This window comes from Salmo trutta, chromosome 8 (genome assembly GCF_901001165.1).
Source record: "Salmo trutta chromosome 8, fSalTru1.1, whole genome shotgun sequence".
Lineage (NCBI taxonomy): Eukaryota > Metazoa > Chordata > Actinopteri > Salmoniformes > Salmonidae > Salmo > Salmo trutta.
Genome location: NC_042964.1, coordinates 21,369,256 through 21,386,592, shown reverse-complemented (window position 1 = coordinate 21,386,592; position 17,337 = coordinate 21,369,256). Strand labels below are relative to the sequence as shown.

The 17,337-nt window shown below is 42.6% G+C and overlaps 1 protein-coding gene across 1 annotated transcript; it reads left to right on the top strand.

Annotated features, from left to right (window-relative positions):
• Positions 1-1,419: 1,419 nt before the first annotated feature.
• LOC115198463 (natural killer cell receptor 2B4-like) lies at positions 1,420-6,364 on the top strand. The gene is made up of 7 exons (XM_029760424.1): positions 1,420-1,898; positions 4,050-4,352; positions 4,588-4,857; positions 5,030-5,137; positions 5,339-5,397; positions 5,482-5,559; positions 5,689-6,364. Exons 1-7 carry the CDS (start codon positions 1,841-1,843, stop codon positions 5,719-5,721), a joined length of 909 nt encoding a protein of 302 aa, XP_029616284.1. The 5' UTR covers positions 1,420-1,840; the 3' UTR covers positions 5,722-6,364.
• The last annotated feature ends 10,973 nt before the right edge of the window (positions 6,365-17,337 follow it).

Sequence of the window (17,337 nt, the reverse complement as noted above, 5' to 3'; positions counted from 1 at the left end):
AGCTGATGTATAAGGAAGCAGGTCCGGGAGGCGCAGCGTTCCCATCCGGGGGGAGGGGTCAAGATAACCGGATGTTTGTGCCTGACTCATCCAGACTGGCCTGCCACCCGGGCTCCCGTTGAACCCTGGCTTTTGTGCGACAACGCTTCTGGTGGTCTACCATGGTCCCTGACATCAACGCATTCGTTGCCGCTTGCACGGTTTGTGCACAAAACAAGACTCCTTGACAAGCTCCGGCTGGTCTCCTCCAACATCTTCCTGTCCCTCACCGTCCCTGGTCACATCTCCCTGGACTTGGTCACGGGTATTCCCCCATCTGATGGCAACACCGCCATCCTGACTGTGGTGGATCGTTTTTCCAAAGCCGCCCACTTCATTCCTCTCCCCAAACTACCCTCTGCCAAAGAGACAGACCAGCTCCTGGTGCAGCATGTCTTCTGGATCCATGGACTACCAGTCGGCATGGTCTCGGCATGGTGAAATGATGATGCATCTTATCTGTAGCTACAGCAATTGTATCTGCTTTGTATTGTGTATTGAATTGTTTTGTTGTAAATGAGCAAAGTTCCATGAGCAAAGTTCAAATGCCGTACCCCATCAGCTGAAGACCCATTGAGATTTTCAGAATGACTTTTGGGGGAAGAGTGTGCCTGGAAAGAACAGTTCTTCTCAGTTTTATGATGTCATATACTCTGCAGGAGTTCTGAGGAGCTAGTAACATACATACAAATGACTGCCAGTTCTCCCATATTGCTTCCTCATCCTACAGACAGGTCATAACGATTAATGGAATTAGTGGTGTATTACTCTGACTGCTATTTTCAGTGTCCCACATGGTCTGGAAGGTCACTTGTTCCAGTTAGGGGGTTTCTGTGTCTATGTGTTACATTTACATTTTAGTCATTTAGCAGACACTCTTATCCAGAGTGTCTTACAGTACTGAATAGATACTTTTTTTTTATTTTGTACTGGCCCCCCGTGGGAATCAAACCCACAACCCTGGCATTGCAAACACAATGCTCTACCAACTGAGCCACGCGGGACCATGTGTTTATGTCTATGTGGTCAGGCAGACAGCCGGCAGCCAGGTCATTGTCACTGCTCCTGAGAAACAGTCACAGGAAGTGGCATCACCAAGAGATGTTACCTGAAACATAGAAGGGGGGCCTCTATCAGTAACCTGGGACCCATTACCTTCCGAAAAAGTTGGCAGGTGTTTCATGTCCCTCAGTCACACTGACATATGAGCATGCAGAAGAAGTCATGCAAACACTTCTGCAGGCATATGAAGCCAAGATAAAACTGCACGGACAGTGTTATAACATTTTTGCTCTCTCTCGCTCTCTCGAACCCTCTCTCTCTCTCCCCCTCTCTCTTTCTTTCTTTCTCTCTCTGTCTCTGTCTCAATCTCACTCTCTGTCTCACTCTCTCTTCCCCCAAGCTGTCTATCTCCCTCCTTTCTCTTTCTCTGCAACATTGAGTGGTCTACTCACAAAATAACAAAGTCACTGGTATCCGTGAAACACCATGACCATTTACCACACAACCAGCAGCAGCTAGGAAACTCGCTCCAAAACCACCACCATCAGACTGATCAACACAGTGACAGACCCCAAACACAAACACGCCTCATTTTCTAACTCTCAACCTGAGTGAAGGGGTAGAATGTGACTTCTTTTTCAGCTAACATACAGGAATTATTTTATAGAACAGCAGCCCTCATCAAAAGGAAGTCTCTGCTCTATCTTCTCTGTGTGTTTTGGATAGTCAACTGCTTGCCATCAGTGACAGTGAAAGACAAGGACATACAGCCAGAGGAAATAGTCATCACCTTAAAGAGATGTCCTGCTTCTCAAAACAGGGAATACTACTTCTTCTTCTCTCCAACCTCCACTATGGTAAGTTCTGTAACTATTTTTATTAATTTGAACATTTTAAACACAGTAGAACCATCAATGAGGATGACACAAACAAGTTTAAAAACGTATCCCCATTGTGGTCCTCTTGAATATATAATAAAACAAAAATACAGTGTACACAAGATAACATGAAAACAAAATACATCTCATCAATAGGGAGGAAACCGTAAAAGGAAAAAAATAGATTACCAAGTAACGTTCATTGAAACAATTATACTTGCGCAGTTTTAAATCATTTTGCACATAAACCATTTCTTAAGATTTATCTTAAAACTCCCTAGTGTATTGATAGATTTTATATGATTTGGTACACCATTCCATTCCTCTGCACCAGCGATAAGGAAAGAGCTTTTTCCAGCCATGCTCCTATAGAGCAGCGGTCTCATATTGGCAACACTGGCTCTGGTGTGATGGCTATGAGAGTCTCTAATGAAATTAAAATAACCAGACAGGTAACTGGGGGAAAGGTCATGTATCACTTCAAAAACTATCAACAGTTTTATCTGCACCACCACCAGATCGTCTGGAAACTGGCACTTTAGTTTGTTTTGGGCCGCTGGAAGTTTGTCCTTCAGATTTTTTGTTAAGCCACTGAATCATGAGATACAAGCATAGTCATAGTGGCCCTGTATCAGAGATGTTGCCAGGGTCATCATAGTCTCTCTATCCAGGAACTTTGTCCTGGAGTGAACATTCCTAATGGCCTTCAGAGCCACAAGTTCGCATGTCATGTGTTGGTCCAGTTCACATCCCAATGTATCTAACAGAGCATTTTTCCTTCACCGCTACAATATTAAACTTGACCGAGAAGTTGGAGAGTTTTTCACTTTGTGTTTGGAACCAAACAGGATAAGTTCTGTCTTGCCTAAATGGATAAACACTTACTGACTTTAGTCAGTTGGCTGCTTAGGGTCTTTTCAACAGTCTCCTTATTCTAATGTGAAACGAAGAGGGAAGAATCATCCCCAAACAGGATCTATTGCATGTGCTTGCTTGCATGATAAAGTAAGGAAAACCGTCAGCTTTCTCTAACTTCCTTGTTGGTTTTTACGTGGTGTGTGTTGCCTGTAAGAATGCCTAGTCATCAGTGATTGGTTGGATATCTCAAAACGTTTGCTTTATTACTGTTTGATAACACCCACATAATACCTATATTCAGGAACATATCATGATGTATGTGTGGCTCAGTTGGTAGAGCATGGTGTTTGCAACACCAGGGTTGTGGGTTCGATTCCCACGGGGGACCAGTACGGGAAAAAAATGTGTGAAATGTATGCACTCTCTAAGTCGCTCTGGATGAGAGCGTCTGTTAAATGACGTAAATGTATTCTGCAGTTTTGAATGAGTGCCAATGGTGTGGTTGGGTCAGCAGCTGTTGCAGTACTTCTAGAATACAACAGATCTTAAGACCCTGTGCCTAATGGCTGTCATTCATTAAACTTAATGCGATATGGGACTGTATCAAATTACTGTTTCTATTACATAATATGATACATTGCCAGACTAGGATAACTGCAGTTACGTCTTTAATACATCAATGAACTGTAACTGTATTTCTTTCTTAATTCATGACTGACATTTTTTGGTGTAAGGGTTTATAAAACATTACTTCAGACTGATATGTAATTATAATGTTGCCAATGCAGTATATGATGCATTTCTGGTGAATAATTAAACATTATACACAGTGGGAGTTGTACTTATGTGCTGAGGAGGGTTTATCAGATCCACCCCACTTCTCTTTTCCTGTCATCTCATCCTGTTCTACTGAATGTGGGGGAGGAGGGGACTTTAATGAAGTGAAAAAGGACCCACACACTCAGATACATATAGCTATAAAGTGAAAATATGCAAAGTTCCACGTACAGCATCAATTAAATCTGGAAATGCGCAAAATAAATCCAATCCATTATAATCTATTATTGATTAGGTAGGACTTTGCATTGTAGTGTATTATTGTGTAATTATTCACGTAGGCACACTGTAACAAGTATTAGAGTGTAACAATGAGTAATTACATCACTTGCTACATCGTACTTATATGAATAATTACACAGTAATAAGATCATTGTAATATAGTGTGCAACCATTGATTGATGTCAGAATAATGTGGGTATTTGTGTGTTTCAGGTGTAGGTGTTTCTCTGATCATCAACAAGAGAGTGGGGGACTCCGTGGAGCTGCTGGCAGGCTTAGAGAGGGGACATTTCAAATCCTTGGAGTGGAAGTATATGGGAAAGGATATTGCAGAATTCAACTCAGAAGTTGTATATTCACCTGGATCCCAGTTTGAGGGGAGACTAAAGATGAACACCAAAAACTTCAGTTTAACAGTCAGAGAACTGACACTGCAAGACTCAGGGGATTTTCTACTGACAGGCGAAGAGGACAAAGGTCAGATTGGCAGTAAGACCATCACTCTGAAGGTCCACGGTAGGCTGTTATCACCATTTTTGCATCCTATTTTGATATCATTCTTATTTATATCCATAACCCTGATGATCTTTAAACTATAACACAGGTATTGTGGTTTTATACTGACCTTACTCACCATGCTTTGTTAAATATCCAGCACATTTTCAAGTCATCTTTCTCCTGGTGGTATGGCTATGGTAGGGTTAATTTAGAAGACTCATTACGAGTCTCTGTCTCTCTCCTGGTTGGTTAGAGCCTATATCCAAGGTGGCGATCCAGACAGACATCAAGCTATTGGCCAACCACTCCTGTACGGTATGGCTGGTGTGCAACGTGTCCTGCTACCAGAACATTACCTACACCTGGGAGAGAGACAATGAGATCTACGGGGACGCCCAGCAGATTTACTTCTCTCTCTCACCAGCAGAGAGAAACATCAGTGTAAAGTGCAACGCCTCCAACCTAGTCAGTTGGAAAACTGCCTCTATGACAGTAAAGTGTAGTAATGACACAACCACCCCAGGTACCTAGATATCATAATAATCCCTTCCATACACTTTCAGTGTGCTTATACGATAATGTTGTCAAATATAATATGTAATGCATGTGCTCACATTGGATGTATATGATATAGAGCCATTTAGTCTTTATCATATTGTATAGTCTAATCATGTGTGTTGTACAATATGTGACAGGACTGGTGTGGTTTACCATCTACATCGGAGTAACAGTGGGAGGCACTATGGTGCTGATCCTCACTGTAGCTGTAGCAGTGTGCTACTGCAGGGGCCGAAGTAACACAGGTATGTACAGCTTAGGGGCCTCAGCTATACTTAAAATGACATCTCAGGTGGTTCTAGTATTCTTCAGCTGATATGATTTTTTGGGGGATTTGCTAGAAATTAGAAAAAGTGTGAGACCCCTCATTAATTCCTGGGTATGTTTGTTGATATCCTGTATAAAATGTTTCTGATTGGTTGATATTTTGTTCTTATAAAACACAGAAGATCTAACTGACAACACAATATATGCTGATGTTATGGACAACACAAGAAGTAGAGATGTAAGTATGCATTGCCATTATTATATATCTGAATGTGTTAAAGCTGTATGAACTGTGTTGTAATGGGCTGTATTTTGATTCCAGACAAGATCAAACAGTCATGTAAACCCAATATCCATCTATGAAACTGTCAATGATCTAGTTATCCCAAGATTGAACAAGGTAAGATATAAATGGTCATAATGGTAAAATGTCTGTGATTGAATGGAAGACTATGTAGTCTACTTTGAGAATAGTCACTACTTTTCTTGATGCTGAAACAGTTTCTTCTTGATTATCTGTCACATGTAGCCGCAGACTCTGTATGACAAGATCACATTTTGACACCCAGAAGGCACCCTCCTCTCCCTACCAGAAAGTACTGTGAGCTGAACAGGATGTGGTCATGAGCTGGGCCTTCCATAGATATAAAACCCTCTGTATCCTCTGCATCTTACATGTGTACATTCTGTAGATAGGCCTAGATGTTGCTGTTATTTTCATCACGACCTGCTCTATTTGCTTTCTTTTTCATGATTGTAATCTTCTCCCTTTATTAATTCTCATATATACAGTATATCATAAGGCCTTATGCCTATCTTTGAAGGCCTACTTACAATTAGGAGATTCTGAAATGTGTCACTGGCAGTAGTAGGTGTTGTGATCAGACAAACTACTATGTATCTTTCTTGATTAAAGAAAAAAGTTGTAGATAATAGTATGACATTGATTAGTGAGGTTGATTTATGCCTGTGAATAGAAAGTGTACTATTTTGCATCAGGATTATGTGCTCGCCAGGCATTGATGAGGTTGTAATCAGAGAGTATATGATGGAGAGCCTTTGTTACATGTGGATTGTAGTTGTTCTTATTTGATTTGTCCGCATGTCCAAAATGGCATTCATGTCTGTCCCAATAACCAGATGGAATTCAATTAATTCCAAAAAATATGCCGTTCACAGAATAAAAAAAAATCTACCTTTTTGCATACGTTGAGTGCCTTGCTTTTAGAGTGAATTATAATTAACACTCATGACTGTATTTGTTTGCGACAGAGACATGATTGTTGTATTGACTGGTTTTGAGTACTCTAGCCTTCACCAAGTGAGCACCTAAGTGAATATGTTGTCTTTAAAATTAAAGTCATTATGACACACATTACATATATCTTAAAGCCTTTGAGGGCCTAGTTACACCCTAACACAGTGGTCTGAAACTCCTGGTTTACAAGCCACATCAAGCCTGCAAGTCACATTATGTTGGCTTGCAAAGTGGTTTATTTCCTATTGGAATCCAGACAGAGTTAGGATATCCAACAATTGGAACGTTTAATCACACGCAACCTGCATTCAGAATGACTTTTGGGATAGGGAAGATTGACTACTGAGACTGCCTAAATCATATTAACTGGAACAGCCATAACAGTAATGTGTGAAATAAGTCAAACTACTAACAGATTGGATTAGTTTGATTGGTTGATTAATCCTACACAAGCATAGATAATATACATTTTTTCTAAAGTACATGCAAATTCACAGGTATTGAAACAAACCATTCTGAAAATCAACCTGCAAGAGATCATGCTGGAATAATGATAATGATAATGATTGGCATGGTTTTGAGTTGTTTTGAGCAAACATTCATTTGTAATTTTACTCAACAAGTTTGTTCAAATACAACTGACTTCAAGCAGTTTGCTTACTAAAGACACTAACGCATTGGCTCAAATTCTCGTCCTTTTAAAGTCCACTCAACTTGCATAATAACACTAATTAAGTAATTGGTTAAGTTTGACTTTTTCCAGTGCACAGTGTATGAAATTAAAGGCTGAGGAACTTAACATTAGGTCTCTTGTTTGTCATAGTTTAGTGGTCATGGTTTGCTCTCTTTATATTTAGCAGTGTGGGTTTGTCAAGGAAGGCGCTGTGTGATGCTGATCAGAGAGAGCTAAATAGAGAAATGGTTGTAATCATATGCAAAAACCTGTGAAAACCTAGTTGCTGGGCCGATGAGTACACATGAAAAGTTATGTCCATTTCAGAGAGAAGAATGACATTGTTCTTGCAGCATACATTTTCTGTAGTTCACTTATTCATTTCTCTTTCACATTCAATCTATCACTGTGTGATCACTACATTCCTGGGTTATTACTTTGAACAGTTGACAGACTGTAACTCAAGAACATCTACATGCAGTTGACCTCCAAATAGCTACAAAATAAACCAAATGATAAACATGCCATGACGTCAAACCTTTGACACCTCTCCTAGTGACATTAAAGATTGGACTGAAAATGTAAACATGACCAGGTATGGTAAATGCAATATTGACTTCACTTTTTGCACAAATATGTTATTATTCACATACTATAGTTTTCTCTTCCTCCCAAAGAAAGACCACAGTGTTGATGTGTTAATTCCTTTCACAGTAAGAGGAAGTTGTGTAGAGATGAACATGACAATAGATGCTATTTTTTTCTGTTTCGCTTTAAGCATCTGTACCTTTCTAATTCTGTCAAAGCCCCATTCGTGTCACAGCTGCAGGAACTGTAGGAACTGCAGGAACTGATTGACTCCGCTGTCCTGGCGTCGTGAGGGAGCTTGTTCCACCATTGGGGTGCCAGAGCAGCGAACAGTTTTGACTGGGCTGAGCGGGAACTGTGCTTCCGCAGAGGTAGGGAGGCGAGCAGGCCAGAGGTGGATGAACGCAGTGCCCTTCTTTGGGTGTAGGGACTGATCAGAGCCTGAAGGTACGGAGGTGCCGTTCCCCTCACAGCTCCGTAGGCAAGCACCATGGTCTTGTAGCAGATGCGAGCTTCAACTGGAAGCCAGTGGAGTGTGCAGAGGAGCGGGGTGACGTGAGAGAACTTGGGAAGGTTGAACACCAGACGGGCTGCGGCGTTCTGGATGAATTGTAGGGATTTAATGGCACAGGCAGGGATCCCCGCCAACAGCGAGTTGCAGTAATCCAGACGGGAGATGACAAGTGCCTGGATTAGGACATGAGCTGCTTCCTGTGTAAGGCAGGGTTGTACTCTGGGAATGTTGTAGAGCATGAACCTACAGGATCGGGTCACCGCCTTGATGTTAGCGGAGAACGACAGGGTGTTGTCCAGGGTCACGCCAAGGCTCTTAGCACTCTGGGAGGAGGACACAATGGAGTTGTCAACCATGATGGCGAGATCATGGAATGGGCAGTCCTTCCCCGAGAGGAAGAGCAGCTCCGTCTTGCTGAGGTTCAGCTTGAGGTGGTGAGCCGTCATCCACAGGGGGAAAGGAGAAGATTAATTGTGTGTCATCTGCGTAGCAATGATAGGAGCGACCATGTGAGGATATGACAGAGCCAAGTGACTTGGTGTATAGCGAGAATAGGAGAGGGCCTAGAACTGAGCCCTGGGGGACACCAGTGGTGAGAGCACGTGGTGCGGAGAGGGATTCTCGCCACGCCACCTGGTAGGAGCGACCTGTCAGGTAGGACACAATCCAAGAGTGAGCCGTGCCGGAGATGCCCAACTCGGAGAGGGTGGCGAGGAGGATCTGATGGTTCACAGTATCAAAGGCAGCAGATAGGTCTAGAAGGATGAGAGCAGAGGAGAGAGAGTTAGCTTTAGCAGTGCGGAGAGCCTCCGTGACACAGAGAAGAGCAGTCTCAGTTGAATGACCAGTCTTGAAACCTGACTGATTTGGATCAAGAAGGTCATTCTGAGAGAGATAGCAAGAGAGCTGGCCAAGGACGGCACGCTCAAGGGTTTTGGAGAGAAAAGAAAGAAGGGATACTGGTCTGTAGTTGTTGACATCGGAGGGATCGAGTGTAGTTTTTTGAGAAAGGGTGCAACTCTCGCTTTCTTGAAGACGGAAGGGACGTAGCCAGCGGTCAAGGATGAGTTGATGAGCGAGGTGAGGTAAGGGAGAAGGTCTCCGGAAATGGTCTGGGGAAGAGAGGAGGGGATAGGGTCAAGCGGGCAGGTTGTTGGGTGGCCGGCCGTCACAAGTCGCAAGATTTCATCTGGAGAGAGAGGGGCAAAAGAGGTCAAGGCATAGGGTAGGGCAATGTGAGCAGGACCAGCGGTGTCGTTTGACTTAACAAACGAGGATCGGATGTCGTCAACCTTCTTTTCAAAATGGTTGACGAAGTCATCCGCAGAGAGGGAGGAGGGGGGAGGGGGAGGAGGATTCAGGATTCCTGGAGGGAGAAGGTGGCAAAGAGCTTCCTAGGGTTAGAGGCAGATGCTTGGAATTTAGAGTGGTAGAAAGTGGCTTTAGCAGCAGAAACAGAGGAAGAAAATGTGGAGATTAGGGAGTGAAAAGATGCCAGGTCCGCAGGGAGGCTAGTTTTCCTCCATTTCCGCTCGGCTGCCCGGAGCCCTGTTCTGTGAGCTCGCAATGAGTCGTCAAGCCACGGAGCAGGAGGGGAGGACCGAGTCGGCTGGGAGGATAGGGGACATAGAGAGTCAAAGGATGCAGAAAGGGAGGAGAGGAGGGTTGAGGAGGCAGAATCAGGAGATTGGTTGGAGAAGGATTGAGCAGAGGGAAAAGATGATAGGATGGAAGAGGAGAGAGTAGCAGGAGAGAGAGCGAAGGTTGAGATGGCGCAATACCATCTGAGTAGGGGCAGAGTGAGTAGTGTTGGAGGAGAGCGAGAGGGAAAAGGATACAAGGTAGTGGTCGGAGACTTGGAGGGGAGTTGCAGTGAGATTAGTAGAAGAACAGCATCTAGTAAAGATGAGGTCAAGCGTATTGCCTGCCTTGTGAGTAGGGGGGACGGTGAGAGGGTGAGGTCAAAAGAGGAGAGGAGTGGAAAGAAGGAGGCAGAGAGAAATGAGTCAAAGGTAGACGTAGAGAGGTTAAAGTCACCCAGAATTGTGAGGGGTGAGCCATCCTCAGGAAAGGAACTTATCAAGGCGTCAAACTCATTGATGAACTCTCCAAGGGAACCTGGAGGGCGATAAATGATAAGGATGTTAAGCTTGAATGGGCTTAAGTGACTGTGACAGCATGGAATTCAAAGGAGGAGATAGACAGATGGGTCAGGGGAGAAAGAGAGAATGTCCACTTAGGAGAGATGAGGATTCCAGTGCCACCACCCCGCTGACCAGATGCTCTCGGGGTATGCGAGAACACGTGGTCAGACGAGGAGAGAGCAGTAGGAGTAGCAGTGTATGATTAATGTATTTATCTGTATTTTGAATATTGCTAGCTAACTATTTCCTTTATTGGAAGAGAAAATGTTTCAACCATAGAATATGAAGTATGTCACATATGCATAATAAATGTGGCAACAGATGACAACGTTGTTTGGTTACACTGTGTTTACCGACTACAGAGAAATGGAGATGTTGGTCAATGCAGCTTTTAATCAGGCTATAGCATGAGCCTGAGAGACAGGAATCCATTTTTTTATTTAACTAGGCAAGTCAGTTGCAAACAAATTCTCATTTACAATGACGGCCTACCCCGACCAAACCATAATCCGGACGACGCTGGGCCAATTGTGCGCCGCCCAATGGGACTCCCAATAACGGCCTGTTGTGATACAGCCTGGAATCGATCTAGAAAAAAGAAACGCACACCTATAAAGGCGAGGTGCTGGCTAGCGGAGTAGAAAACTAGAAAATAAGGGAAAGCCGCACACTCTAAGAGCTCAGATGCAAAAATGTAATAACCTAATAACCAACGTTTCGACAGCAAAGCTGTCTTCATCAGGGTATCATCACAAACACTGCGAGATGAGTCATTTATATAGTGTCAGAAGACACACAGGTGTTTGTAATCATGGCCAAGTGTGGCCTAATATCATTGGTTAACTCAAATATTTCAAAAATGGCATACAAAGAACATACAAAAGACAAACAAATGGATAGCATACGATCATAGCATTTGTAGTCTAAAATGTATCTAACAAACAATTACAATGGCAAAATCACAATAATCACAAGAATGGCTTCAGATCAAAGTCTATGTTGAGACCGAAGGGAGCAAGGGTCTTTAAATTAAAGATCCAGGCAGCCTCTCGTTTTAACAATAAATTATCAAGGTCACCCCCTCTCCTCGGGAGGGTGACATGTTCGATGCCAATATAACGCAGAGACGAAATCGAATGGTTTGCTTCCAAAAAGTGGGCCGCAACTGGGTAAGTCAAGTTTTTGCACCTAATGGTGCTTCGATGCTCTGAGATACGTACTTTTAATTCACGCTTTGTTTTACCCACATAATTTTTACCACAAGGACAAGTTATAAGATAAATAACTGCCTTAGTGGAACACGTAATAACACCTTTAACTTCTCTAGGGCCGGCGGGACGAAATCGTCCCACCTACGTAACAGCCAGTGGAATCCTGTGGCGCGTTATTCAAATACCTTAGAAATGCTATTACTTCAATTTCTCAAACATATGACTATTTTACACCATTTTAAAGACAAGACTCTCGTTAATCTAACCACACTGTCCGATTTCAAAAAGGCTTTACAACGAAAGCAAAACATTAGATTATGTCAGCAGAGTACCCAGCCAGAAATAATCAGACACCCATTTTTCAAGCTAGCATATAATGTCACAAAAACCCAGAAGACAGCTAAATGCAGCACTAACCTTTGATGATCTTCATCAGATGACACACCTAGGACATTATGTTATACAATACATGCATGTTTTGTTCAATCAAGTTCATATTTATATCCAAAAACAGCTTTTTACATTAGCATGTGACGTTCAGAACTAGCATACCCCCCGCAAACTTCCGGTGAATTTACTAAATTACTCACGATAAACGTTCACAAAAAGCATAACAATTATTTTAAGAATTATAGATACAGAACTTTTTTTGCCTGCCATATGAGTTCTGTTATATTCACAGACACCATTCAAACAGTTTTAGAAATTTTAGGGTGTTTTCTATCCAAATAAAATAATTATATGCATATTCTAGTTTCTGGGCAGGAGTAATAACCAGATTAAATCGGGTACGTTTTTTATCCAGCCGTGAAAATACTGCCCCCTATCCTAAACAGGTTAATAAATAAAGAATGGCTGTCCGGTCAGACCAGTAAAACCACCACCATCTCTCTCTCTGACCAGGCTGGACAGTACCATTGTGTGAGGACAAGGACAGGACGGCCCCAATATTCATATCTCAGCTCATCTCCCCACATCAGCATCACTGGTGAGCTCACTATTAATCTTCAATCCCTATCTGGACTTTCTGAATTCTGATCCATTGAGGCTTAATTGAATTACATATATACAGTATCTGTAAATTGAAAGTGAATAGAATCAACATATCCCTTAAATCATCTTTTATCAAAACTTAACTGCAACAGCTAAATAATTTCAAATGACCAAGCATGTATCCAGATGTTATGATATTCTGCTCTCTGTTTTCTTAGCTCTTCCTGAAACTACACTGACCGTAAATCATAACCCTGCATACACTGGAGAGACAGTAACTCTGACGTGTTCAGTGGGGTCTGACAGTGGGTGGAGGTATACATGGTACAAAGACAACACTAAGAAAGTAGTGACCTTGTCTGACAGACACACTACAACAGGAGCCACCTTCACCATCAGTAGAGCTGCTGAGTCTGACCAGGGTCTCTACTGGTGTCAGGGAGAGATCCAGTCCAGATCCATATCATCAATCATCAGTGATCCTGTCTCTATCACTGTGAAAGGTGAGTAATTTGTGTGTGTGTGTGTGCGTGTGTGTGTGTGTGTGTGTGTGTGTGTGTGTGTGTGTGTGTGTGTGTGTGTGTGTGTGTGTGTGTAGACATCACTGTATATGTATTCTGATGACTAGATGTTGGTAAGTCAGACAGTTCAGAATGCATACTGTTTGTTCAGAAATGACAACTTATGATATGGTCATGTTGTGATGAATGCTGATCAACATTATTTTACATTCTAAGGTGTGTGATAATGTTTATTTTCTGTGGTGTGTCTGTGCAGAGTTACCTGTTCTGGCCATCCAATCCAACTGGCCCCAGATATTCAGAGAAGAGACTGTCACTCTCAGTTGTGACATACAGGGGGGAGAAGAGATTGAGTATGTTTTTTATAACAGTGGGAAGTCGGTCTACACGAATACAGAGCCTGAGTACAGAATCAGTCCTGCAAAGAATGGTCTATATACCTGTGAAGGTCTTCAGAAAAAAAATGGCTTAAAACACTCCCAGACAAGTAATGCTATACAATTGACCGTGTTAGGTAAGTCTGTTCTTATGGGATTGAAAGAGAAAGAGACAGAATAGTGAGAAAAAGACAGAAGGGATGAGATCAAATCAAATTTTCAACAAGTAATCTAACAATTACACAAGAACTACCTTATACACACAAATGTAAGTAAAGGGATGGAATAAGAATATGTACATATAAATATATGGATGAACAATGACCGAGCGGCATTGGCAAGATGCAATAGATGGCATAAAATACAGTATATACATATGGGATGAGTAATGCAAGATAAGTAAACATTATTAAAGTGGCATTAATAAATTGGCAGGTGATCCATTTGTTAGAGTGGCCAATGATTTCAAGTCTGTATGTCGGCAGCAGCCTCTCTGTGTTAGTGATGGCTGTTTAACAGTCTGATGGCCTTTTTTCAGTCTCTCGGTCCCAGCTTTGATGCACCTGTACTGACCTCGCCTTCTGGATGGTAACGGGGTGAACAGGCAGTGGCTCGGGCAGTTGTTGTCCTTGATGATCTTTTGGGCCTTCCTGTGACATCAGGTGCTGTAGGTGTCCTGGAGGGCAGGAACTTTGCCCCCGGTGATGTGTTGTGCAGACCGCACCACCGTCTGGAGAGCCCTGCGGTTGTGGGCGGTGCAGTTGCCGTACCAGGCGGTGATACAGCCCAACAGGATGTTCTCAATTGTACATCTGTAAAAGTTTGTTAGGGTTTTAGGTGACAAGCCAAATTTCGTCCACCTCCTGAGGTTGAAGAGGCACTGTTGGGCCTTCTTCACCACACTGTCTGTGTGGGTGGACCATTTCAGTTTGTCCGTGATGTGTATGCCGATGAACTTAAAACTTTCCACCTTCTCCACTGCTGTCCCGTCAATGTGGATAGGGAGGTGCTCCCTCTGCTGTTTCCTGAAGTCCACGATCATCTCCTTTGTTTTGTTGACGTTGAGAGGTTGTTTTCCTGACACCACACTCCGAGTGCCTTCACCTCCTCCGAGTGCCCTTACCTCCTCCCAAATTGCAGACAGTGAGATCAATTATAAAACAAAACTATAGTTTGATTTTGGGGTAAGGTACAATACCATACCGTGTTTCAGAGGCACGACTCTCAACCTTCGCCTCTCCCGAGTCCGTACCGGAGTGATGGGACAAAACTGTATCTACGTATTGGATATCACGAAATTGGGGAGAAAACAAAAAAAAGTCCTCCTCCTCCTCCTCCAAAATGCCAGCTGATTCGAAAGAAAATCTAATCTATTCTGAGTTTTTGTTATTTAATTTAACTAGGCAAGCCAGTTAAGTAGAAGTTCTTACTTACAATGACAGCCTACCAGGGAACAGTGGGTTAACTGCCTTGTTCAGGGACAGATCAACAGATTTTAACCTTATCATCTCAGGGATTTGATGTTCTGTTACTGGCCCAATACTCTAACCACTAGGCTACCTGCCGCCGAGGTCAAGCCAGGGAAGGCCACATGTAAGACCCATTGTACTGGTCGGCAATCAGTGAAATCTAATTGTGGGATTTTGGAATTACGATGAATATGGAATAAGTTAATTCCTTCATTCGTTGACTGGAAATGTTAATTTTCAGCAGTAACTGGACATGTTGATGTGACCTATGTTGAGGTTGAGCTTAAACAGAAGGTCAAAGCCAAGAAGAAGAAAGGTAAGACTGGACATCCCTCCTTCCGTATTCCCCCTATCATACCCTCACATATCTGACCCCACATTGACTAGCTGCATAATACTCTGTATATAACTGTTATATTATGCTGATGTTTTATCCTCATCCCTTACAGAAACATCAACCCCACCTGAGGCAGATTCAGTCTATTCTGAAGTGAAGCCAGGTACAGCCCCAGGTTAGACTAATAGCCATGTGCTATTGATACTTAATATGATACTAATATGGAACTATTTCTCTGATATCAAAGTATAATGTATCTATTTAAAGTATGTCTCTTTGTTTAATTCTTAGAGTTTGTTTGACTGCATGTCCTAAACAACGTTGTGTAGTAATATGTTGCAGGTCCTTGAGGGATGGAGGGATGGAATGATGGATGGATCGAGGGATGGAGGGATGGATGAGGGATGGAAGGATGCCAGGGTGGAGGAATGGAAGGGTGGAGGAATGGAGGGATTTAGGGATGGAAGGATGGAGGGATGGAGGGACACATCTTCAGAGGAGCAGAAGGAACCCGGGAACATGGATTATGCATGCTCAACGCACATGCACAAACACACCAACACACTCACACACGCACAAACACACACACACACACACACAAACAGACTCAAACACAAAAACACACACAGAAGCACGAACACACACACACACACAAGAACACCTTGTACATTAAGGATTTTTTTTAAATTTTATTTACCAACAGATATATTGTATTTAGCATGATTTAATTGTGTTTCACTGTAACAGCTTTGTTGAATTATATGGTGTAATGATGATGGATCTTATCTGCAGCTACAGCAATTGTATATGCTTTGTATTGTGTATTGAGTTTTATTGTTTTGTTGTCTGTCATTCAGATCTTTTTTATGTCTGTCATTCAGATGATAGAATGACATATTTGTACATGAATTTCCAAAATAGTATTATTCATGGTTTCTTCTAATGGTGTCACGTCCTGACCATAGTAAGATGTTATTTTCTATGGTAGTGTCACGTCTTTCAAGGAGCAGGAAACGGGTGAGTCAGGCGCAGGAGACAAAAAGGTCCGTAGAAAAATATTTAATGAAGTCCAGAGTGAGTATGTAACGGCCGTCGTCAGAATTAGACCAAGGTGCAGCGGAGGATGTGTTCATCATTAGAATTTTAATGAAAAGAGAACACTTTACAAAAATAAACAAAAACGACAGCCAAACAGTCCTGTCAGGAAAAACTCTAAACAGAAACAATCACCCACAAAAACCCAAAGGAAAACCAGGCTACTTATGTGTGACTCCCAATCAGCAACAACGAACTACAGCTGTGCCTGATTGGGAGCCACACACGGCCCAAAACAAAGAAATACAAAAACATAGAAAAATGAACATAGAACGCCCACCCAATGTAACACCCTGGCCTAACCAAAATAAAGAACAAAAACCCCTCTCTATGGCCAGGGCGTTACAGAGTACAACAATAGGCAGGGTGCAAAACATAAGCAGGAGGTAGAACAGCTCCAAAACTCAAAATACACGGGACGCAGCCCGGCAACCCTAATGCCTAATATCAGCGTCGTGTAATCAAACCCATGAGAAAATACTCCAGCCCTAAATCCATAAACGTAACACGAAACAATCCCGCACAACCCCACACAAGAAACTGACAAACTAAATACCCTCCCACTAATTACAAACAAGACACAGGTGCGCACAAAACAGACATAACTAACAGACACATGAAACATGGATCGGTGGCAGCTAGTAGGCCGGCGACGACGACCGCCGAGCGCCGCCCGACCGGGGAGTGGCGCCACCTTCTGTGGACATTGTGACAGGTAGAGTAGGTCAGGGCGTGACAGGGGGTGTTTTTTGTTTTTCTATGTTTTCTATTTCTATGTTCTTAGGTTCTAGTTTTTGTATTTCTATGTTGGTTTGTTTGGGATGATCTCCAAATGGAGGCAGATGGTCCTCGTTGTCTCTAATTGGAGATCATACTTAAGTAGGGGTTTTTCTTCCTGGGATTGGTGGGTGATTATTTTTGAGTAGTGTTTGTTTCTCCTCTGTGTCACGGTTTTTGTTTTGTCAATTCAGTTTATTTATGTATTGCAAAGTTTCACA